The sequence below is a fragment of the Mytilus galloprovincialis genome, chromosome 9 (genome assembly GCF_965363235.1).
Source record: "Mytilus galloprovincialis chromosome 9, xbMytGall1.hap1.1, whole genome shotgun sequence".
Classification (NCBI taxonomy): domain Eukaryota; kingdom Metazoa; phylum Mollusca; class Bivalvia; order Mytilida; family Mytilidae; genus Mytilus; species Mytilus galloprovincialis.
In genome coordinates this window covers 11,132,074-11,153,669 of record NC_134846.1, presented here as the reverse complement: position 1 = coordinate 11,153,669, position 21,596 = coordinate 11,132,074, and the positions used below count along the sequence as shown (strand labels likewise).

At 33.2% G+C, this 21,596-nt stretch overlaps 1 protein-coding gene across 1 annotated transcript; it reads left to right on the top strand.

Annotated features, from left to right (window-relative positions):
- Nucleotides 1-6,599: 6,599 nt before the first annotated feature.
- On the top strand, nucleotides 6,600-14,859 carry LOC143046484 (uncharacterized). Its single transcript, XM_076219641.1, has 6 exons — nucleotides 6,600-6,701; nucleotides 7,324-7,498; nucleotides 8,140-8,489; nucleotides 9,000-13,623; nucleotides 14,352-14,504; nucleotides 14,729-14,859. Exons 1-6 carry the CDS (start codon nucleotides 6,600-6,602, stop codon nucleotides 14,857-14,859), a joined length of 5,535 nt encoding a protein of 1,844 aa, XP_076075756.1.
- The last annotated feature ends 6,737 nt before the right edge of the window (nucleotides 14,860-21,596 follow it).

Sequence of the window (21,596 nt, the reverse complement as noted above, 5' to 3'; positions counted from 1 at the left end):
TATCTTTGTTGGTAATATCCTTTTGGTGTGGTTCGGTACTAATGCATTCCGCAAATGTGTTGTTGTGTTGTGGTCATGTTTTTATTCTTGTCTTTAATTTTTGCTTATGAGCCTTTGTATATATGTCATATTTGTTTTCTTTGTTGAGATATTTGTATGTTTTTAAATTGATTTAGATTATAGCACAATGCTGACTGCTGTACCCCTATTTTTTTTTATTTTTTTATTTTTTTTAATTTTTAGCTATTATATGTTTTTTTCTACATATTGATGTCAATATAATGGAATTATATGCGACTGTCATACAAATGACATGCTTAGCTTGCACTAAAGCCTGGATTAATCCACCATTCCCTACATAAGGACATGCCTGCCCGAATTATGACAATTGTTTTCCAAAAGTTCTGATTTGTTTAAAATTTTTTAAATTTTTACAACAAATATTAAAAAAAAACCCAGCTTAACAATATCGGAACTTCTGAAGGTCAATACGGGAAAGCAATGAAATTTTATTGGGAACTGTCTTGAATCCAAGAATGAACTAAGAGGCTACAGAAGGAAGACATATTTGACGAAATTAAGCAGTGGAATCTGTAGTGTGAAGTTTTAAAAGAGGACTTGCGAATATTGGTGTAGTTAGTTCGTCTCGATGGTTCAGGACATGCATCAATAAAAGTAAACGTTCAATTATAGACTCACAAATGAATTAAAAAATTTTAGTTCTGTTTGCCGTAATGGTTCTTGATTTTATGTGTCGTCTTGCTGTTCAAGTTGACAAGGATACTTGCTTTAAAGAGCAAAAATAAATGGTGGTGGTTTTTTTTCACGTTGTTTTTATTTTCGGTTTTATATGTAAATGTAACTAACAAACACTGTTTCTGTAAAAATAACGAAATACATTTTACTTCTTTAATGTACAGATCTTCGTCAGAATAATTGAAATGAACGTATACAGAAATGGATGATGAGCATGCAGTAGCCATAGTTGGCATCGCTTGTAGGTTCCCGGGTGCAGACGATATTGATGAGTATTGGGAAAATTTAAAAGAAGGGAAATGTTTCATTGATGAAGTCCCTAAAACAAGATGGAACACAAATGATACTGACGTAAAAGATGTTGACGATTCCTGGAAGGACCGTTCCAAGTTTGCAGCATTGATAAAGGAGTAAGTATATATAATATGTAGGACTCAAATCTATGGCGGGTTCCATATCCATGGCAGATTTCTGATCTATGGCAAATAATTATGACGTTACAAATGCCAAATAAATCGAATCTGTTGCAGATTTAGAAATTGAGTAATTTTTAGGGAAAAAGAGTAAAATATAACGTCAATAAAGTAACGCCATATAAGTCTTCGCCAACTTTAATCAAGTTTTCGGCTCTCAAAAAGTTCCTGAAGTCTTGCATTTAAAATACCCAGAAAAACTGTTTCCGCTTTCCCTCTAGAACTATTTGCTGATGGTTTAAAGGAAGAAGTATCTATTGGAGGGACAATATGTGATGTTCTGTTCAATTCCCTCGAACTACTTTTTTAGTAGTGGATATGTTGAGAAGGGAGTTATAGTAAATATTTTAGCGTTTATGGCTGGCAATTTTTTTAAAGTGTAAAAATGAGACTACATTAAACCACCTTGACTTAAATCGTCACCAGTAAAAAAGATTGATTAACGCTGAAATAAAAATCATGTGAAAAGTCAGATTGTTTAACTAATTTTGTAAGGAAAAAAAACTGCCTTTTTGTTTGTTAAAGGAACCTCCTTATTTCTCACCTCACACCTCACTTATCCTCTTCATGCCGGTCGGCATTTAAGGCCCTGATACATTGTTTCCATCTCACACGGTCTTTAGCTACTGTTCTTGCTGAAGTCCAGCTGTTCAATCCAAGTGATGTTCGTTCTGTCTCTACAGTCCGTCTGCAGGTGTTTTTGGGACGTCCAACGTTCCTTTTTCCCTCTGGTTTCCATGTCAGTGCAACTGAACATATACTGTGGGCATCCATCCTAAGTACATGGCCAATCCATCTCCAACGCCGTTCTATTACATCATCGCTTAGCTTCTTTGTCGTAGCTCTTATGTGTAGGTTTTCATTTGAAATTGTATTGGGCCATCTTATTTTCAATATCTGTCTCAGACATCTATTTTGAAAGGTGTTTAATTTCTTCTCGTCTTGTTCAGTTGTTTTCCAGGTTTCACATCCATACAGTAGGACTGATATGACTAAGCTGTTAAATAATCTGACCTTTGTTTTGAATGACAGTACCGATGATCTCCATATTTTTCTTAACCTGCTGAATTGGCCTTTAGCTTTCTTGAACCTGTAGTCCATATCATTGTCACAGCCACCTTTTGTTGTAACTATTCCTCCTAGGTAAGTGAAGGTATCGACATCCTCTAGGTCTTTCTCATTTAACTTCACTGGGTTGTTATTCGTGGTGTTCATCCGTATTACTTTTGTATTGGATGCGTTTATCTTTAATCCTATTTTGCTGGCAAGTTTACTTGTTTTTAACTGTATATGTTGGAATTTGGAAGATAGTAATGCTAGGTCATCCGCAAAATCAAGGTCCTCTAGTTTGGTGGTAAATTTCTATCTAATTCCTGTTTCATGGTCTTTTATTGTTTGCTTCATGACATAGTAAATGGCTAACAGAAATAAGAAGCCAGACATCATGCATCCTTGTTTTACTCCTGTTTTTACTTTACTCCTGTTTTTACTTTGAACCATTCTGATTGTTTACCTTCATCTATGACTGCACACTCAAATGAATCGTAACAGAATTTTATTACTGTGATGAGTTTGTCTGGGATGCGATAAGCTTTTAAGATGGACCATAAGCTTTCCCTGTGTATGGAATCAAACGCCTTTTCAAAGTCTACAAAATTGATGTATAAAGGAGCATTCCATTCAGAAAATTGTTCTATGATGTTTCTTAAAGCAAATAGTTGTTCAGTAGTGCTTTTACCCCTTCTGAAGCCAGCTTGCTCTTGTCTTTGCTCTCCATCTATTCCTTCTTGTATTCTTTGGATGATTATCTTAATCTTAGTGAATACCTTACTTGGCACGGAGACTAGTGTTATGCCGCAACATGTCCGGTCTCCTTTCTTTACAATTTTAACAATTGACCTTTACTCCACTCCTTTGGTATTTCGTTTCCAACCCATATCATATTGTAGAGCTTTAGCAAATACTTAGTGGTTGTTATTGTATCTGCTTTTAGTATTTCCGCTGTTATGCTATTTATGCCTCCTGACTTCCCATTTTTTAATCTTTTCAAGGCTTTTGTAATTTCCTCTTTTCTGACCAGTATCTATCTCTCTTTCCTCAATTTCATAGTCTAAATTGATGTTAAGTGCTATTTCTGGTTCAGGTCTATTCAAGACTTCTTAAAAGTGTTCTTTCCATCTTTTAAGTTTTTCCTCATGGTTTGATAATAAATTTCCAGACTTGTCTTTGATGACTTGAGGTGGTTTCTGTTTTTCATTGCAAATTGTTCTAGTAACCTCATATACTGTTTTCATCATACCATTGCTTGCTGCTATTTCTGCTTCTTCAATTAAGTTGTCTGTCCATTGCCTTTTGTCATTTCTCATACTTTTCTTTACCTCCTTGTCTTTGTCGCTATACTTGGCATTTAAACTGTTCTTTACTCTTTCTGATCTACTGTTCTTAGTTCTTTCCTTTAGTGGTCTTCTCTCATCTACAAGTTTCCATGACTCGTTGGAGATCCAGGGCTTATGCCCACGCTCTTTGAAACCTAGGGTGTTAGTTGCTGTTTCTTTATAGCATTTTGTTACTCCTTCCCAGAATGTTTCTATGTCCTCTAGTTCATCTAAGAGTTGGAACCTGTTCTTAAGCTCGATTGAAAATGCTTTTCTTACTTCTGGACTTTTTTCTATTTGCTTTAACTAATGGATTAAACATGTACCTCGCACAGATTAGGAACTGCTTATTTTTCCAGGGAATATTTTAATCCTAATTTCTGTATTATGGTATATCAGTTTTACACTTTTTAAATTTATGGTTGAAATCAATGATTTGATTGACCTTTATGGAATTTTCATTTCACAAAATTGTACATTTTTACTTATTTAAGACAAGTCGTCATTGATTGTATATGTACTGCCTTGTTCTACATTTGCTCAAAATCTGCCAAAGATTGGAAAAAACAGAACTCCGCATAATTTAGAAAACTACAAAACTTGTCACAGATTAGGATTTTAACAAATCTGCCATAGATATAGGATGACACAAATCTGGAACCCACAATAGATTTGAGTCATACATATATAAAAGTATGTCGATGCTACATAAACATACAACATTTATTAATTTAAAGTATACTTTGACATATAAGAATGAAAGTACTTCATCTCGTTCTCCTCTGATTAATGAATAGAAAAACCCCTGATATAAAATTGTAATCAATAATAATGATACCATTGTATTTATACAGGCATGATAAATGGGACAACAAGTTATTCGGCGTTAGTAACAGTGAGGCTGGATGGATGAATCCACAGCATTGTTTGGCATTGGAAGTTACGTATTCAGCGCTAGAGAATGCTGGTTACACAAAGCATGCGATAAAGGGAACAAAAACTGGGGTTTATATAGGTTAGAATAAATGCAACATAAACTTATCTTCAATGTTGTGTTTAAACAAAATAATGTTCATTTATTTCTTTACAGATAAAACAAAACATCTGTTTACATGCATAAATAATTTGACGTTTCAGAATATATTTGCCGAAGCCTACACAAACACTTTTGATTTGATAGTTATATAGTTTTTTGTCTAGATGACTAGAGTTATATTTGGACATATTTTGGAGTAAAGTTCTTATGAAGTCCATTATTGTCGTAAATAATGTAGCTTTCTAGCTATATCTTTTATATTAGTGCCACGTGCGAGTATTGTATATGCGCACATGTGGTGTACCAAATTATAAGCTTTGTAGAAAATTGATTGTTTATGAACAAACTAATTGAAATGTAAAAAATTACGATTTGTTAACTTTGCATGAGCAGTGATATACACAATCATTTTTCTGAGTCACCCGGATGCCCCTTATACAGTTGAACACCAAAAGTTAATCCTGATATATTATCGATCATAAAATATATCCATTTTCCACACAACTTAGGTGCAATGAATGACGACTTTTTGATTGGACTTCCCAATTCAAGACATGAATTGAACAACTTCGTAGTTACTGGAATGGCACCGAGTATCACATCCAACAGAATTTCATATTATTTTGATTTAAGAGGACCTTCAATGACACTAGATACAGCATGCTCTTCTGCATTAGTTGCTGTTCATCTTGGATGTCAATCGATTCGCTCAGGTAAGTGTTCCTTTTGTTATGTGAGGATCGTGTAAGAGCACATAAAATTAAAAAGACGAACATCAAATTTTCAAAAAAGTTCTCATTTAAACATGTTTGACAAAAAATTGACAAAACAAGTACAAGCTTTTTTATAAAAAGATTTTATTATTGTTAACACAAAGATGATACATAAATGATTTTGGTGAAAAGAAGTGCAATATATAAATTTCAGTCTGCAATATTTTGTGAAAAAACAAAGGTATAATACCGTTTTAGTAGTCCAAGATACTTGCTATAATACTAAGCTTTATCAATATTATACGCAAAAGTTCGACAGTAAAGGTCTCTAAAATCTAGAATCATTTTCTTTTTATTGAAATTTCAAAACATTTATTTATAAATAAAAAAAGAAACATATAGGTTATATCCATTGCTTAAAGAAAGTTGACAATAATTCAATGAATATTAAATATTTAAATATTTAAGCAATCATTCGTGAAAGGAATGCATGAAATTAAAACTATGTCGGTTCGGGCAATACTGCAACTAACCATGTGAATTTTTCAAAATATGTTCGATCATACATTGCTACACCAGATCTTTTTACGGAGCCTCTCCTTCCACACAGTGCGTAACGGTTTTCGCCATGATTGTGAAATTTGGTTAAGACGACCTTATATTAGACAGCCCACCTACACAGACTTGCACCACAGAAGTGATGGACCAATTCGTAGTAACATACGCCAAAATGAGCATTTTTCTTCTACCAGCGTGAAGGACTTTTCAATGTAAATGTTTAAATGTGGTTAACAACATTTTTAAGCGCGAAGTACATAGAGAATATTAGACTAAAATATTCCACTACCCCAACACACCTCACGAAACTCAAACAATATGGGAAAAGGTTTTATTTTGACCTACGCAATATATGAAAAGGTTAACATGTTAAAGATCTAGATTATTGTGGGTAACATAACCCAACCGACACCTCCTGTCATCTAAGTATTGACGTCTCCCCTCGTGATTAAAATCACCGACAACACTTAATACCTGTTGACTTGAAAGATCTCAATTGCAATCAAACCACATCTCCTTATTTCCTACAATCATGTACCCGAGTATACATATTAATGCAAGTTACTTTCAACTGCAATTTTTAAAAGTAATTATCATGTAAATTGTAGGTGAAAGTGAAATAGCAATATGTGGTGGAGTAAACAGTATATTGTCAACATTGCCTTTTATGGCACTGAGTAAGGCAAAAATGATTTCCCCAACAGGAAAAAGTCGTGCTTTCTCGAAGGATGCAAATGGATATGTTAGAGGAGAAGGTTGTGGAATTGTCATTCTAAAAAACTACAAACAGGTACATGCAAGCGCATAATAGTCATATTTTGATAGCAAATATCTAAACAGAAGAACATTAAATTATTTTAATATTAATTGTTTCATGCGTCAAAAGCGATCGAGTCACCTGAGTTGAAACGATAATTGAACAATATGTTAACGATAACTATAACAAACTTTTCAAATTAGTTTTAACATGAAAATCATTTAAGAATTGCTTAATTTTAATAACACTAAAACATAGAAAATTTATGCAGCAGATCTAATCAAATAAAGAAATTTCACAAATTTTGATGTTTGCTTTAAATTTGTTTAACACCTAGTAAACACAACCATGAGTTTATGTAGAGTTTTCATCTTAGTCACGACAATCACAAAAGTTAAAAATCAAAAGTCTGAGATAAATCAACTTCAAATTGGTCATTAGAACAAGAATTAGATTAAAAGATTATAAATCAAAGTAATTTTTGTTGTTTTTAGGTGAAACGAATTTTATTTTCCCATAAAAAGGTGTTGAAGACTTAAAAAAACGTTGTGTACAAGTTTTGACAAATTTCAATCAATTTAAATACGCGACATAAATTTTTACTCATAAGACATCTGTATCTATCGATTTAGAATTTGACTCATTTTTTATGAAGGCACAGTTGGATGGCGACCACATCTGGGGTTTGATCGCAACAGGGTGTAATCAGGACGGCCATACGAATACTCCGATTACTGCACCATCAAGCAAACAACAACAGTCACTTCTAACAGATATGTACTCTACATTTAAAGTTGATCCAGCAACCATACAGTATATTGAAGCACATGGTAAATATAACATTTCTAGAATCGCCGACCATGAATAAGAAAATGAGAGCTTACAATGTTCATTTTCGCTGCCGAAAACCAAAAACCAAAAAAATATATATACATCAAATAAATTGTTAATGCTATGAAATAAGGTGGTCAGTATATAATGTAAAGATTTTTTTCGATTTGTAGATATGTTTTGTAGCGAGAATACTTCCTCTCCAATAATAAAAGGAATGTCTTATTGTTGTTTTCTGAGATAACGATTTGACTTTGTGCATAGAAATAAATAACGTTGGAAAAATCTTTTATAAAAATCTAAATTCTCTTCAACAATATAAACACATTCGAAATGAATTGAATATGAATGAATAATGAATAAATGAATGAATAATGAATAAATGAATGAATAATAAATCAATCAATCAATGATGAATTAAATGAATGAATAATGAAATGAAATAATGAATGAATGAATAAATGAATGAATGAATGAATAAATGAATGAACGAATTATCAAATGAATGAACGAATCAATCAATTAAGCAATCAAGCAATCAATAAATAATTGAATAAATCAAGCAATTAATGAATGAATGAATGAATGAATGTAGCAATGATTTGTGATTTGTCGTCCGAACAGTACTGTTCTGTTTCAGGTACTGGAACACCAGTTGGCGACCCAATTGAAGTTAAAGCCTTGGCAACATTTTTTGCCTCACATGTTGAAGGCGATAAGATTTTAATTGGTTCAGTGAAAACAAACATAGGTCATCTTGAGTCATCGGCTGGAACAGCAGGTTTGATAAAAACTCTTCTCATGATGAAACAGAGACAGTTTGTTCCATCTCTTCATTTTAATAAGGACAATGCAAATCCTGCCATTCCCTTCAATGATATCCCGCTACAAGTTTCAATAGCTGTTACAGATTGGAAAGCCTACCCTGACGGATCAAGGATTGCATGTGTGAATTCTTTTGGGTTTGGAGGTACAAATTGTCATGCAATTGTAAAACATATGCAGAACTCAAGGTCGTCACATACTAGTCAAAACGAATACGTTTTGATTTCCTTTTCTGCAAATAGTTTGGAAGCTTTAATGAAAACAGCAGATCACACACAAAAATGTTTAGCTACATCTCAATATAGCCCCATAGATCTCTCTTATACATCTTTGGTAAAACGGAACCATTTCTCATTCCGTATGCAATGTGTAGCTTCTAATCAAGAAGAATTAGAAAAAGAAATTTTGAGAAAATCCTCCAAAATTGGTTCTAGCACGATCGATGGAACAATAGAAACAAATCTGGTTTTTCTATTCTGTGGCGTAGGAACAATTTGGAAAGGTACATGTCAACAAATGTTAGCTACGTACAAACATTTCAGAAAAAAGTTTCGAGAGGTAGATGAAGAACTTCACAAATATACTGATTTTTCTCTGTTTGATGAAGTTCAAAAACCTGAAGATAGTATAGCAAGTGATCCATTTAAAGGCCCATTGATAATTTTTGCCTGTCAGGTTTCTTTATTTCATTTATGGACAGTTTTAAAAGTAAGACCTGACGTTATTATAGGTCAGTCTGTTGGAGAAGTAGCCGCAGCACATGCTGCTGGATGTTTAAGTCTAAGTGATGCAGTGAAGATAATATACCATCGGTCTTTTCTTTCTGCTAAAGCAAGGGGTGGTTCCATGATGGTGATTGGTAAATGCAATGTAAAGGAAATTCAGACACTGTGTACAGAATACAACAATAAAGTTTGTATAGCAGTGTACAGTAGTGAAGAAGCATGTGTCGTTTCTGGAGACAAGGATGCAATCCAAGATATGAAATCTAAACTGGATCAAGAAATGCCACATCTTTTAAAGAAAGAACTAGATGTTGGATGTGCTTATCACAGTTACCACATGAATACTATTAGCAAGGAAATTGAAAACAAGTTATTCGATATCTCAGGAAAGGCACCAACGATTAAATTGATATCAACTGTTACAGGTACAACAATCAAAGATAATGCAATGGGATTGCCTTCGTACTGGACAAGAAATTTAACAGATCCTGTTTTACTTAAGAAAGCAGTAGCATGTGCCTTACATAAAAATAGTATAAATGTCATTGTAGAAATTGGTCCAAAGCCTGTTGTTAAAGCTCACCTGAAGAAAATTACAGACTTTCAAGCCATTTCTATACCATCTATGAACCAACCAAAGGAACAATACACTTTTACCTGTGCTCTTGGTGATCTGTATGAGCATAGAATACATGTTAAGTGGAGTAAACTATTCAAAGGGGACGAAAATGTTGTTGACATTCCAAGATATAAATTCTTTCGCGAGGCAAACTTAGTCAATGCTGATTCGATGAAAGCAGGTCTAAGACTGGAGTTCAAGAAAACAGACAATCACCCTTTTATTTCTGAGGCACCAATGTCAAAGGATTTTGTTGTTGATATAAACCCTAACACCGCGCCTTACGTATATGAACATCGTGTTCATGGAAGAAAAATTGCACCCGGTGCGCTTCATGCTGAAATTGGACTAACAGTCGCTACTAGGGTTTTAAGTTTGTCGTTTACTCAAATTGAACTAGATTTGCAATTTATACGTCCACTTGCTGTAGGTCAGGATCAATCAGTTGAATTACGTGCAATTATCAGCGACAATATGTATTTCGAAGTAAAAAGAAATGCAGACACCATTTGCAAAGGAAAAATGAATAAAGCAGGACGACAAATTTTGAAACACATCAGTCTTTCACAGGTCAAGAAAAGATGTAAGACTCAAGTCAAATCATCAAGTTTTTATAGTCTTCTAAAAATGATTGGATTTGAGTATGGTGAAAGTCTTACGGTAATTGGTGACTGTTTAAAATCAGAAGACGAATATGTTGCAGAAATGAATCTACCCCCTTCCATTTCAAGCTGCTTAAATAGTCATAGTTTGCATCCATCTATTCTTGATGGTGCCTTGCAAACGGTCGCTCTTTGTTATACCAATATTCAAGAAAACGAATTGCAGAAGAGACCGATACCAGTCAGAATTGCCTCCTTAAAGGTTTATAAACCAATGGAACCGAAAATGCATATTATAGGAAAACGAATGCAATCAACTTCAAGCGGTATCAGCTTAAATCTTTTCATAGTAAATGAAGATGGAGAGATAGTCATTGAGATTAAAGGATACGAGATTAAAAACATCGCACAAGGCGTACCACAGGAGAACATAAATGACAAACTCTACAAAATCATTTGGAAACCAATTGACAATAGCCATGAGCAAAGCAATGAAATAAGAAAAATATTTTCAATAACGTTTACAAATGATGCTAAACAGATATTAGAAGACATTTTCAAAGACGAAAATCATTATATTGTATCTTTGCCATTTGATTACGAGAGAATAACAATACAAGAACTGTTGGAGGTACTTTTCAAATACATGGAAACTAAATTTGAAAGAACGGAAAATATTTCACATATTTTGTTCTTTCCCGGACTATCGTGTAGATCTATAGATCAGAGCACAGATGAGATATTTACTGCTGTAAAAGCATCGTGTGTTGTACTTGCCACTTTAATACAACATCTTGTTAAAGAAAGAATGGGAGAAATACCAACGTATATCATAACGAAACAAACACAGATGATGGTAAACAATGAAGGTGAATCTTGGGTTAATGTTATAGGATCTGAGTTATGGGGCATGGTGAGATGTATTCTGAGGGAGAGAATCTTATCAGGTTTACGCTTGATCGACTTTGACAAAGAAGCAGACCTTTGTCTCCTGAAGGAGATAGTATTCAAATCGGAAAGAGGCGAATTTAAAAATAATCCTGAATTTAAAATACAAGGACAGCGTTTGTACAAAAACCAAATTTTCAAGTGTTTGGTAGAAGAACCAGTCTATAGAAAGAACACATATAATTCAAGAGAAATTGTTGAACTAAGATCAAGTCATCACGAAACACTGGAAAATCTTATATTTGTGCCAACAAAAGACAATATATCTAATCACAAAATGTCTTCTAACCTTGTGAAAATGAAAGTAACTTCCGCATTTATAAGTGATACATGGACACCAAAAACCTCCACACAAGCAACAGCTGATTTAAATCCTTGGCTATTTCATTCGAAGGATGGTCATCAAATTATTTCCTCCGAAACGATTGGTCGTCTTGAGCAAGACACCATTGTGTACAATGAATCTGCGACATGTTTCAATAGTTCAAAGATTGGTGCGCAAATTTGCTTAAAGCATGCAGAATATGTTACCTGTTTTCCTTGCGCTGCGTCAAATGTTATCACCGTACCTGATAAATGCATTTTAGAAAAAAAACTCTTCCCAAAATACATACCAGGAATGCTTTTAGAAATTGTCATGTACTTTGCCCTCGTAGAACACATCAAGGATAATACTCCATTGGTAGCATTCTTGGATCAAGACATTTTATTAAACAGTCATTTACTGGAATGCATTTTTCAATACTTCAAACACAAGTTAATGTTGCACAGGAATGTTGAGTCCATAAAAACAGCAGTTACATCCGGCAGATATCAAATTATTCTTTTGACAACCAATTTAAATGAAATTGAAGAAATTTTTAACCAGGTGGGAAGTAAGAGAGTCCTTGTTTATTTCTTTTCCAGTCTAATGAGCAAATCCTTAGAAAGAAATATTCGTCATAAATTTCCAAATATATCTCTAACCCAGATAAACTGTGACCAGGTACTTTCTCAAGAAACGTTGACAAATACCATTCCAAAGGTAAAAAAGTGGTTATCATCAAGGCAAATAAAGAATAGCTTAGGACAAATAGAGTTGCCTCCATGTAGGAATGGACATATTTTATCGTTTGAAAATTTTTCAAAAAATACAAATGAAATAGTTGCAGAAAGCATACCTGTGGCAAGATTCCAAGGACAACTATTTAGTAAACACTCTCTGTATATCATAATAGGCGGTCTTACGGGATTAGGTTGGGAAATACTTAATGCGATCGCTGCAATTGGTGGAGGAGTGTTAGTGAGTATTTCCAGAAGACCACCTAATGAGTTACAACTTCAGAATATAGATATGGTAAAAAACAAACATAGCTGTCAAATAGAAACTCTTCAAGCTGATATTTCAATTTTTTCTTCCATATCGAACGCGTTTGCACAAATCAGAAATTCTTTTCCAGAGCAAGAAATAAAAGGAATTTTTCATGGTGCAGCTGTTGTCGATGATGCTCTCCTACCTGATATGACGGAACATAAATTTGATAAGGTCCTTAGACCAAAAGTTTTAGGCACATGGAATCTTCATCTGTTGTCAAAAGATTTACCACTTGACTACTTCATCTTACACTCTTCAATTACATCAGCATTTGGAAACGCTGGTCAGACCAATTATGGTGCAGGGAATGCCTTTAAAGATTCTACTGCAATGTTTAGAAGAGGTGTTGGGCTTGCTGGTCAAACAATCAATTGGGGTGCTCTGAAATTAGGTCTAATAGATGAAAAAACCGAAAAACATCTTGCATCACAAGGATTTCCGACTATGGAGGAAAGTGACATAATTCAATGTTTTCTTCACAGCCTATTTGTAGACCCGGAACAAATCATATGCGGAATAGTTGATTGGAAAACCGTATTGCACGTATCACCAGATATGTTGCACATAATTTCAAGAGTCCAACCAATAATTGATGATCTAAATATTCAATACTCAACTCGTCAAACAGGACAGAATGCTTCTTACATTCAGGTCGTTCAGACAGATGACTTTCAAAAACTATCAAGAAAAGAAAAGAAGGGAAAGGTAGAAAAAACATTATCTCAAATTGCAGCTGAAGCATGCGCAGTTGATATAACAATGATTAAGTTAGACACAAAGTTTGCTTCTTTGGGAATGGATTCAATGAAAGGAATGGCTTTTATCAATAGTATTTACAAGTACGTCAGTTGTAAAATTCCTGTCCTTGCTGTTCTAGAAGAAGAATCAACCATAGCAAGTGTCGCTGAAATCATATTGGAACAGATTCAGGTTGAAATAAACAAATCGGAAAATCCAGAAATTGGAAAAGATGCAATGAAAAAGAGTGTTATGTCTGAAAAGGTGCAAAACTTAAAGACAGAAAAATTGAAAAAGAACACAAAATTACAAGGTAATTCTTAAACGTTAAAATAGAGATATTTTCAATTTAAGAACAATATATATTGAAATTTTGTATACATGACACCAGTAGACTACAAAAGACATAAGTGACGTTCGGATAAAAAATCATTTAAATTATTAGAAAACTATGATTTCAACTCCCTCAGGCAATGTTGACCGTAGATGGATTTTGCTAATATTTTATTATTTTTTTTTGTTATCTTGCTCTTCATATTTGTGTGACGCACAGTTTATACTTTGTTCGTGTTGTTGTACATCCATGAAAGGTGTCCGTTGTTATTCTGTGGTTTACATGTTATAATGTACTATTATATTATCTATTCATGTGTTTCTCTGTCCTTAGTGTTTTTGGGTTTATTTGTACTTTATTCCTGTCACGTAATGTTGTCATTTTAGTGGTATTTTTTAACATTGTCATATACACGAGGGGATTGGCTAGACATTATGAACTTACAGTCCTTTTTTGATTTATTGTAATTCGACCAATATATTTCATAAGGAAACTATTTTGAATGTTTTACGACGGCAGCCACATATTTTTTTCCGAAATAGTTGTTTTGCTGTAAAGAAAAAAAAAAGAAAAAAAAAGTATTAGTTGCATCTGTCTAGTTAAACAGACATAGAGACTGACTGAGCTGGTAAAACGTAACATTCATTAAACCAACTTGATAATTTCTCGGTTACATCTGTTAAAAGTTCGAAACATTTTCTTTTCAGTTAATACTGAATTCAAGAACAAGACTAGAGTAGCAGTAAAAATAAATATTTTAAATAGTACTTTACCAAAGCGTTTACAGTGCTTGACGGAGAACGGGGAGAGCGTCGTTCATTTCACAGACATCACTAACTTTCGGATGATAGAAACAAAGGGTAAGATTGATAATTCGTGTTAAGCTGGTGAAATGAATTATCTATTCCTTTAAAAGTTTAATTTCGCTTCTTTTGCATAGTTGAGGTAATGCCATTCGGGGTTCTTGGTATTGTTTTATAAAGCGATTTACAGTTTTACTTCGTTCAATTAATATTTCGTCATGTTGTTTGCTTTATTCGTCGTTTGATTCTATGTCTTATCTATGAAAATTTGTATATTGCAGGCAAGAAAGTTTTACAATTAGACACCAACAAAGAACGATACGAGTTAAAATCGTCTGATGTAGGGCAAATGTTAGAAATATTCACACAGCTAGAAAACAACTTCGATATTCCAAAATCAACGGATTTATAGTTTATATAGTTGAAGACAAGTTGTACTTCAGATGTTTTACGTTATTTTTAACTTAGATAATTGTAGATTTAGTATAACTATAGACGATTGAAAAAAAACTAGTTGTCAAAAATATAAAAGAAATGGCGGCCGCAAATTAAAAAGGAAATATAGTTATTCAAAGATTGATAGATAATAAATTGTTTCAGCAATTTAATATAAGTATAGGTTTATCTATTTAAATTTCATTCTTTTTTTTTTAAATGCATGCATGTACAACTGATTTAGATATTTTGTTTTATCAAATGAATACATTCATAATTATACAATTTATACTTATTATCACCGTCGAAATTGTCATAAATTAAAAAAAAAATCGTTGCCATTTAAATTATTGAACTCTTAAATTTGTCACGTTTCATGTAAGGACTACTTCAACTGTACTTTATCAAATGTTTAATATTTGACTGACACAAACTGTATATTTAAAATTTTACATTTTAATAATTTTATAAGAAATAAAACAGTGATTCGAATTGAGTATTACTACACAATATAACAATCATCCCAAATCTGAATGCTTTCCTTGTCTAGATGAATATTTCAATTTTCGAAGAAAGTTGATTCAGACTCAGTTCCAATTGAAGATATACTTTGTATATATTGCGATTTCGGACATGTAGAGACTGGAAAACATTTTCTGATTGAGTGCTCTTTATATGCAGACCTAAGATGTGATTTATTTTGTGAAAGTAACCAGTGGCCATAATTCGGCATGTCTAAAACAGAGGCGTTTAAAAAATGATAAATATTAAATCTTGAATCTTTATTTTTCTAAAATTTGCCTGGTTGAGAGTTAGAATGTACTATTTTCAATGAAACTGTTAATCTGGTCGGGGTAAATTAATTGCAGGAATTTAAATTAATAAAGTGGCTTAATACACTGGTCCCCGTAATTGAGGGGTGAGCATGGGATGACTCCCACTTTTTTTGGTGAAACATAAATTATCCCTTTTTTACTACCCTCGTCACCTAGGTTTCGTCCCACTCTCAATTCCCTCCAATCTAACTCCCACTCAATTCCAGGCTTCGATCCAGAATCGTGTCCACCCAGTGGCATGTTATCTATCTCATATTAAAAACCTTTCCATCATCATTCAAAGCAAGTTTTTGATATATATATTAGAGAATTAACCATGATAAAGAGGTTAGTCGATTCTCAAATTTAGGGGTGTTATGTGTGCGAATCGTCTGCATCGGTCATAGGAAAATTTCGAAAATGTTTACAGAACTGGAGAGAAAACCTATAGCGGCTGACATTATTAAAACCTTCCCGGCCATCATTATTTAAAGCATGTTTATAATATGAATATCCCTTTGGAGAATTCATGATTTAATATAAATACACTGATGGAGAGCTTAGTTGATTCTAAAATTGAGGGGTGTAATGTGTACGAATCGTCTTCATCAGGTTAAGGAAAATTTCGAAAATTTGACCTACATGGTCAAACTAATATTTCTTTTCTTTATATTGTTGTTAATAATCATTTAATTGAGAATTTTCATACAATTGCATATGGACGATAAGTTTATATTTATAATGAGATCCGAGAAAAGCAGATATGTCTATGTAAAATTTTACAGAAATGTTTTATGAGAAGGAAATTATTAGCATTTTATATTTTGATCTTTAATTTCTGTCTAAGTTTTAAAACAAGGTATTTTTATTCATTGAGATTTATATTTTTATTTTATTAATTTTAGAAGACAGCTGATAACCTTTTTAATTAGAGATCTAAAAGTGTATTTCATATAAACTTTTAATTACATTTTATATTCAATTGTATTTTTGAAAGCGATATTAAAATTAAAATAATTAGAATTTTTACTGTGGAAATATTTTACAAATTAACTTGCAGTTTATTGTTTGTATATACTTGTATGTTTTTAAAGTGTCTCATAAGTCAACTGTTTGGCTGGGCATTGGTTGAATTTTTAAAGATATTACTTAAATGTGTGTGTATATATGTACTATATTAATCAATGTGTGACACTCAAATAAAATATACAAATGTATATTATCTTATCTTTAACTTATGGCCCCAGACCACAATTAATGACCCACTGTTCGTCGTCCTACAACGAATATAGAACTTTCTGTTTAATTAAGAGGGTTTTTTTTTTTCTTTGCATTTCTCTTGCATTTCTTGGTTTTTATGGGGTTGAAATGAAAAAAAAGGGGTGAAATAAATTTTTGGATGTTCTATTTAAACTGATTTTGATATGGAAAGAGTGATTAGGCCAAGCGCAAAAAGGTAATATTTACAGATTTCGGAATATCTCTTGAATTGTCAATAGGGTAATGGATGTGTATTGACTAATTGCTAGAGTGCAATCTTTCTGAATGTTTGATATATGTTTGGACTAGTACTATACTTTACTTACACAAAAAGATTTGACAAAAATATTTGGTGCAATTTTTTTAATGAGACAAAAAGTTACTATTAAGGAATTAACTGACTGTTTAGCTATCGGAATGAAGGGAAGAATCTTTAAAACTTTATAATCTATTAAAAATTTGAAAGATACTAGCGTGCTATAATAAACGTCACTCTCAAAAAAGAATTTATTCATTTTCATCAGAGGAGCCAACATGGATTGCATCATTGTACAATACAAAAACAAAAATCCTGTATCTTTGAAATGCGAGAAAAGCATGAAAGTGTCCTTCAAAACGTTTATGTTTTGAATTAAAAAAATCAGCACTACAGTGGATCAAAAAACAAATCCATACGAGGAAACATTTTCTCACTGCATTTACAGTGTTCCTCTACTTTATATTAGTCTTTTGTGCCTATCCAAAACAGAGATAGTGAAACTTTGAAACATAAAATGGTATTTTACAAATAGCTTCTTCACCAAAACAGTCATGAATATTGTTTCAATATATTGAATAAATGACACTATGATAACTTACATTTTTTTTGGCTTCATATCTTAAACCAAGATGGCTGTCACCGTGTACCACGTGTACAGTATATGATAGAAAGAGAAATTGAAAATGCTTAAATAACATGAAGTAGCGCATTACCATATATTAACTCTTTGATTGCTTGATTGATTGTTGGTTGCTTAACGTCCAGTGGCACATATAGTATGCATATTCAGGACGAGATCAAATTAACAATAAATACAATAGGTAGGTCCCATTATAGAGGTCGTCCGGAATGAAGGTCGGGAAAATTTAGACTGCCACTGGAACATGAGGGGGGAAATGGATAGGGACAGAAATTTTGCCTTGCCACAGGCCACCTACGGACCCTCCAAGAGTTGTTAGAATTGTTTTAACGTGCAGAGAGTTTGGCACTCTCTCTTCACGAGTCATCGGATTTTACGTCCCTATTCTGACGTGGCTGCGTTCTTGATACATCCCGCACAGTCGAAAGGGACGTCCCACTTTAGCGAAGGTTTTACTGCCGGTCAGAAGAAGACCTAGTGACCATATTTTTATTCCCCTGTCATCGTTGGGGTTTAACTCTTTGAAGAAAACATGGTCAATCAACCTGCTCAAACTAATAACAAATTATCAGTATGTTTTATTAATTAAAGCTTAAAGAGTTATATGTCCTTTCATGTCAATAAATAAGATATCCAGGAAGCAGAAGGTTGGCCGGAGGAGGGTAGGGTGGGGATAAAGAAGTACGTCATAATAAAACCAGACAGTACAAAACTATTATTAAAAGGTGTTTTTTTTTCTATTTTGCTTTTAAGAAGTAAAACTATGAGGAAAGTTCAAAACGGAAAGTCTCTGATCAAACTTAATGACAAAATCAAAAACTCACAATTATTCATGCAAATGGTTGCATTTCGTGTTTCAGATGATATTAATTTCCATTCTATCTTGGGCAATTACTTTATCTTCAGTCCTTACCATGTCTAAATATCTATTTTAAGAAAGTTTTTTTCCCCAATCCTCCTCAATCCACACATCAAATGACTGTCCTCTATCCATATTTTAAGGAAGAAAGAAGGTTTCATGAATTTAAATTACAATAAAATTAAACTCTTATCTCGTTATTTACTGATTGTTGGTTGCTTAACATACAGTGTCAAATATTCCATTCATCTCTTGATCAAAAGTTGCTGCATACCAAAAGAGTTTAAAATAGCAAAGCGTGGACAGAATATGTACAGATGTTATTGAACGTAAGTTTTGTTTAGCTTGAATTTTGCATAGTTAGCTATAAAATGTAATGTAAAACATTTCAAACGAGAAAATTAACGGCCTTATTTATGTACAAAATAATGAACGAAAAACAAATATGTTGCACAGCAACACTATTCAAGAGTGTACAATCGGATCCCAAGATTCTTTATCTCGATAAAGATAAGTAAATTTGGATCTCGTTTTCGACGGTGTGATAAACCACCAAGTTATTATTAAGTTTAGTGACTGACTTGCAAAAAGCCGTTTTGTCTTTATGTTGTGTCGCTACTTCACTGTTCCAGGTAAGGGGAATGGTAGTCTATGATTGCAATCTGTCGTATTTGTTTCTCGTTTTTTTTCTTTAGAATAATATATACAGATCTTTGTTTTCTATTTTGAATCAATTCACATTTTGTTATGCCGGGACCTTTCATAATACAAAATGGTATGTTGTTTTGTTCATGGTTGAATCTGTGCGGTGACTTATGTTGAATCTGTACGGTGACTTATGTTGAAGCTGTGCGGTGACTTATGTTGAAGCTGTACGGTGACTTATGTTGAATCTGTACGGTGACTTATGTTGAATCTGTACGGTGACTTATGTTGAATCTGTACGGTGACTTATGTTGAATCTGTGCGGTGACTTATGTTGAATTTGTACGGTGACTTATGTTGAATCTGTACGGTGACTTATGTTGTGTGCATCCTCGTCCTTTGGGTACTTGTGGTTAGATGTCTTAGTAACATCCATTTACGATGCTGCTTCTGGTGTATACTTAAATAATACTGTACATTATGGTTATATTATTGTTTCATCATATACTCTATATTTGAGCTGTTGTTCGTTTGTATTATCTTTCTGTGCATGTTAATATGCTGATATTTGTCCATAATGGGAACTGAGACTACTTTTTTGAAAATATAATTTATCTATCTAGTATACCCCCTATCCTCATTTTAATACATGTTCTGCTAAAAATATATGAATATATCTTGGACTAATAAACAACACTTCATAGTCACTGAAAAGAATAAACAAATCGTCGGAAAATGGCGAAGACACTTCCAAACAGCATCAGATAACTTGACGTTTTAAAAGGAAACTCAGATTTAAATACATCTTATTGCAAGAACAAAAGGTTAAGATATTAAATAGGTCCTTAAACTTTTGTAATCAAGCATATGGAAATTAAGAAATCAACTAGTTCTGGACAGTAAAGCGGTTTTTTTTTAAAGTATTTCTTTTAATTCGATTGACAGTATTGAATTTTCGACTCCTTACGCTACACTTCCATATAATCTTTTTTTCTATTTAATAAAAATGGTCGTTTGAAAATTTTCATTAAATTGTTTGACGCAACTCATTTAAATATAAAAAAGAAGAAATGGTGTGATTGTCAATGAGACAACTGTTTACAAGAGACCAAAATGACACAGAAAATGAACGAAAAACAAATATGTAACTGTTACACATAAACAAACGACAACCACTTATGCTCCTGACTTTGGACAGGCACATACATAATTAATAATTAATTAATTAAAGCCTTTTTCTGTGATAAAAAAGTTATATTGGATTGATGTACTTACTGGAAGTGATATGATATATTTAAAGCATTATATTTTCTAGATCCTTGACAACATCTATGTTCAATGCTCTTCAACTTTTTACTTGTTTGGCTTAATAAATATTTTGATATGAGCGTCACTGATGAGTCTTATGTAGACGAAACGCGCGTCTGGCGTACTAAATTATAATCCTGGTACCTTTGATAACTATTTACACCACTGGGTCGATGCCACTGCTGGTGGACGTTTCGTCCCCGAGGGTATCACCAGCCCAGTAGTCAACACTTCGGTGTTGACATGAATATCAATAATGTGGTCATTTTTACAAATTTCCTGTTAACAAAACTTTGAATTTTTCGAAAACTAAGGATTTTCTTATCCCAGGCATAGATTACCTTAGCCGTATTTGGCACAACTTTTTGGAATTTTGGATCCTCAATGCTCTTCAACTTTTTACTTGTTTGGCTTAATAAATATTTTGATATGAGCGTCACTGATGAGTCTTATGTAGACGAAACGCGCGTCTGGCGTACTAAATTATAATCCTGGTACCTTTGATAACTATTTACACCACTGGGTCGATGCCACTGCTGGTGGACGTTTCGTCCCCGAGGGTATCACCAGCCCAGTAGTCAACACTTCGGTGTTGACATGAATATCAATAATGTGGTCATTTTTACAAATTTCCTGTTAACAAAACTTTGAATTTTTCGAAAACTAAGGATTTTCTTATCCCAGGCATAGATTACCTTAGCCGTATTTGGCACAACTTTTTGGAATTTTGGATCCTCAATGCTCTTCAACTTTTTACTTGTTTGGCTTAATAAATATTTTGATATGAGCGTCACTGATGAGTCTTATGTAGACGAAACGCGCGTCTGGCGTACTAAATTATAATCCTGGTACCTTTGATAACTATTTCGACTATACAGTGTATTGGAGTTGTAGGTATTCCTATCGGCACCGATTCCGGTCTTCAGAC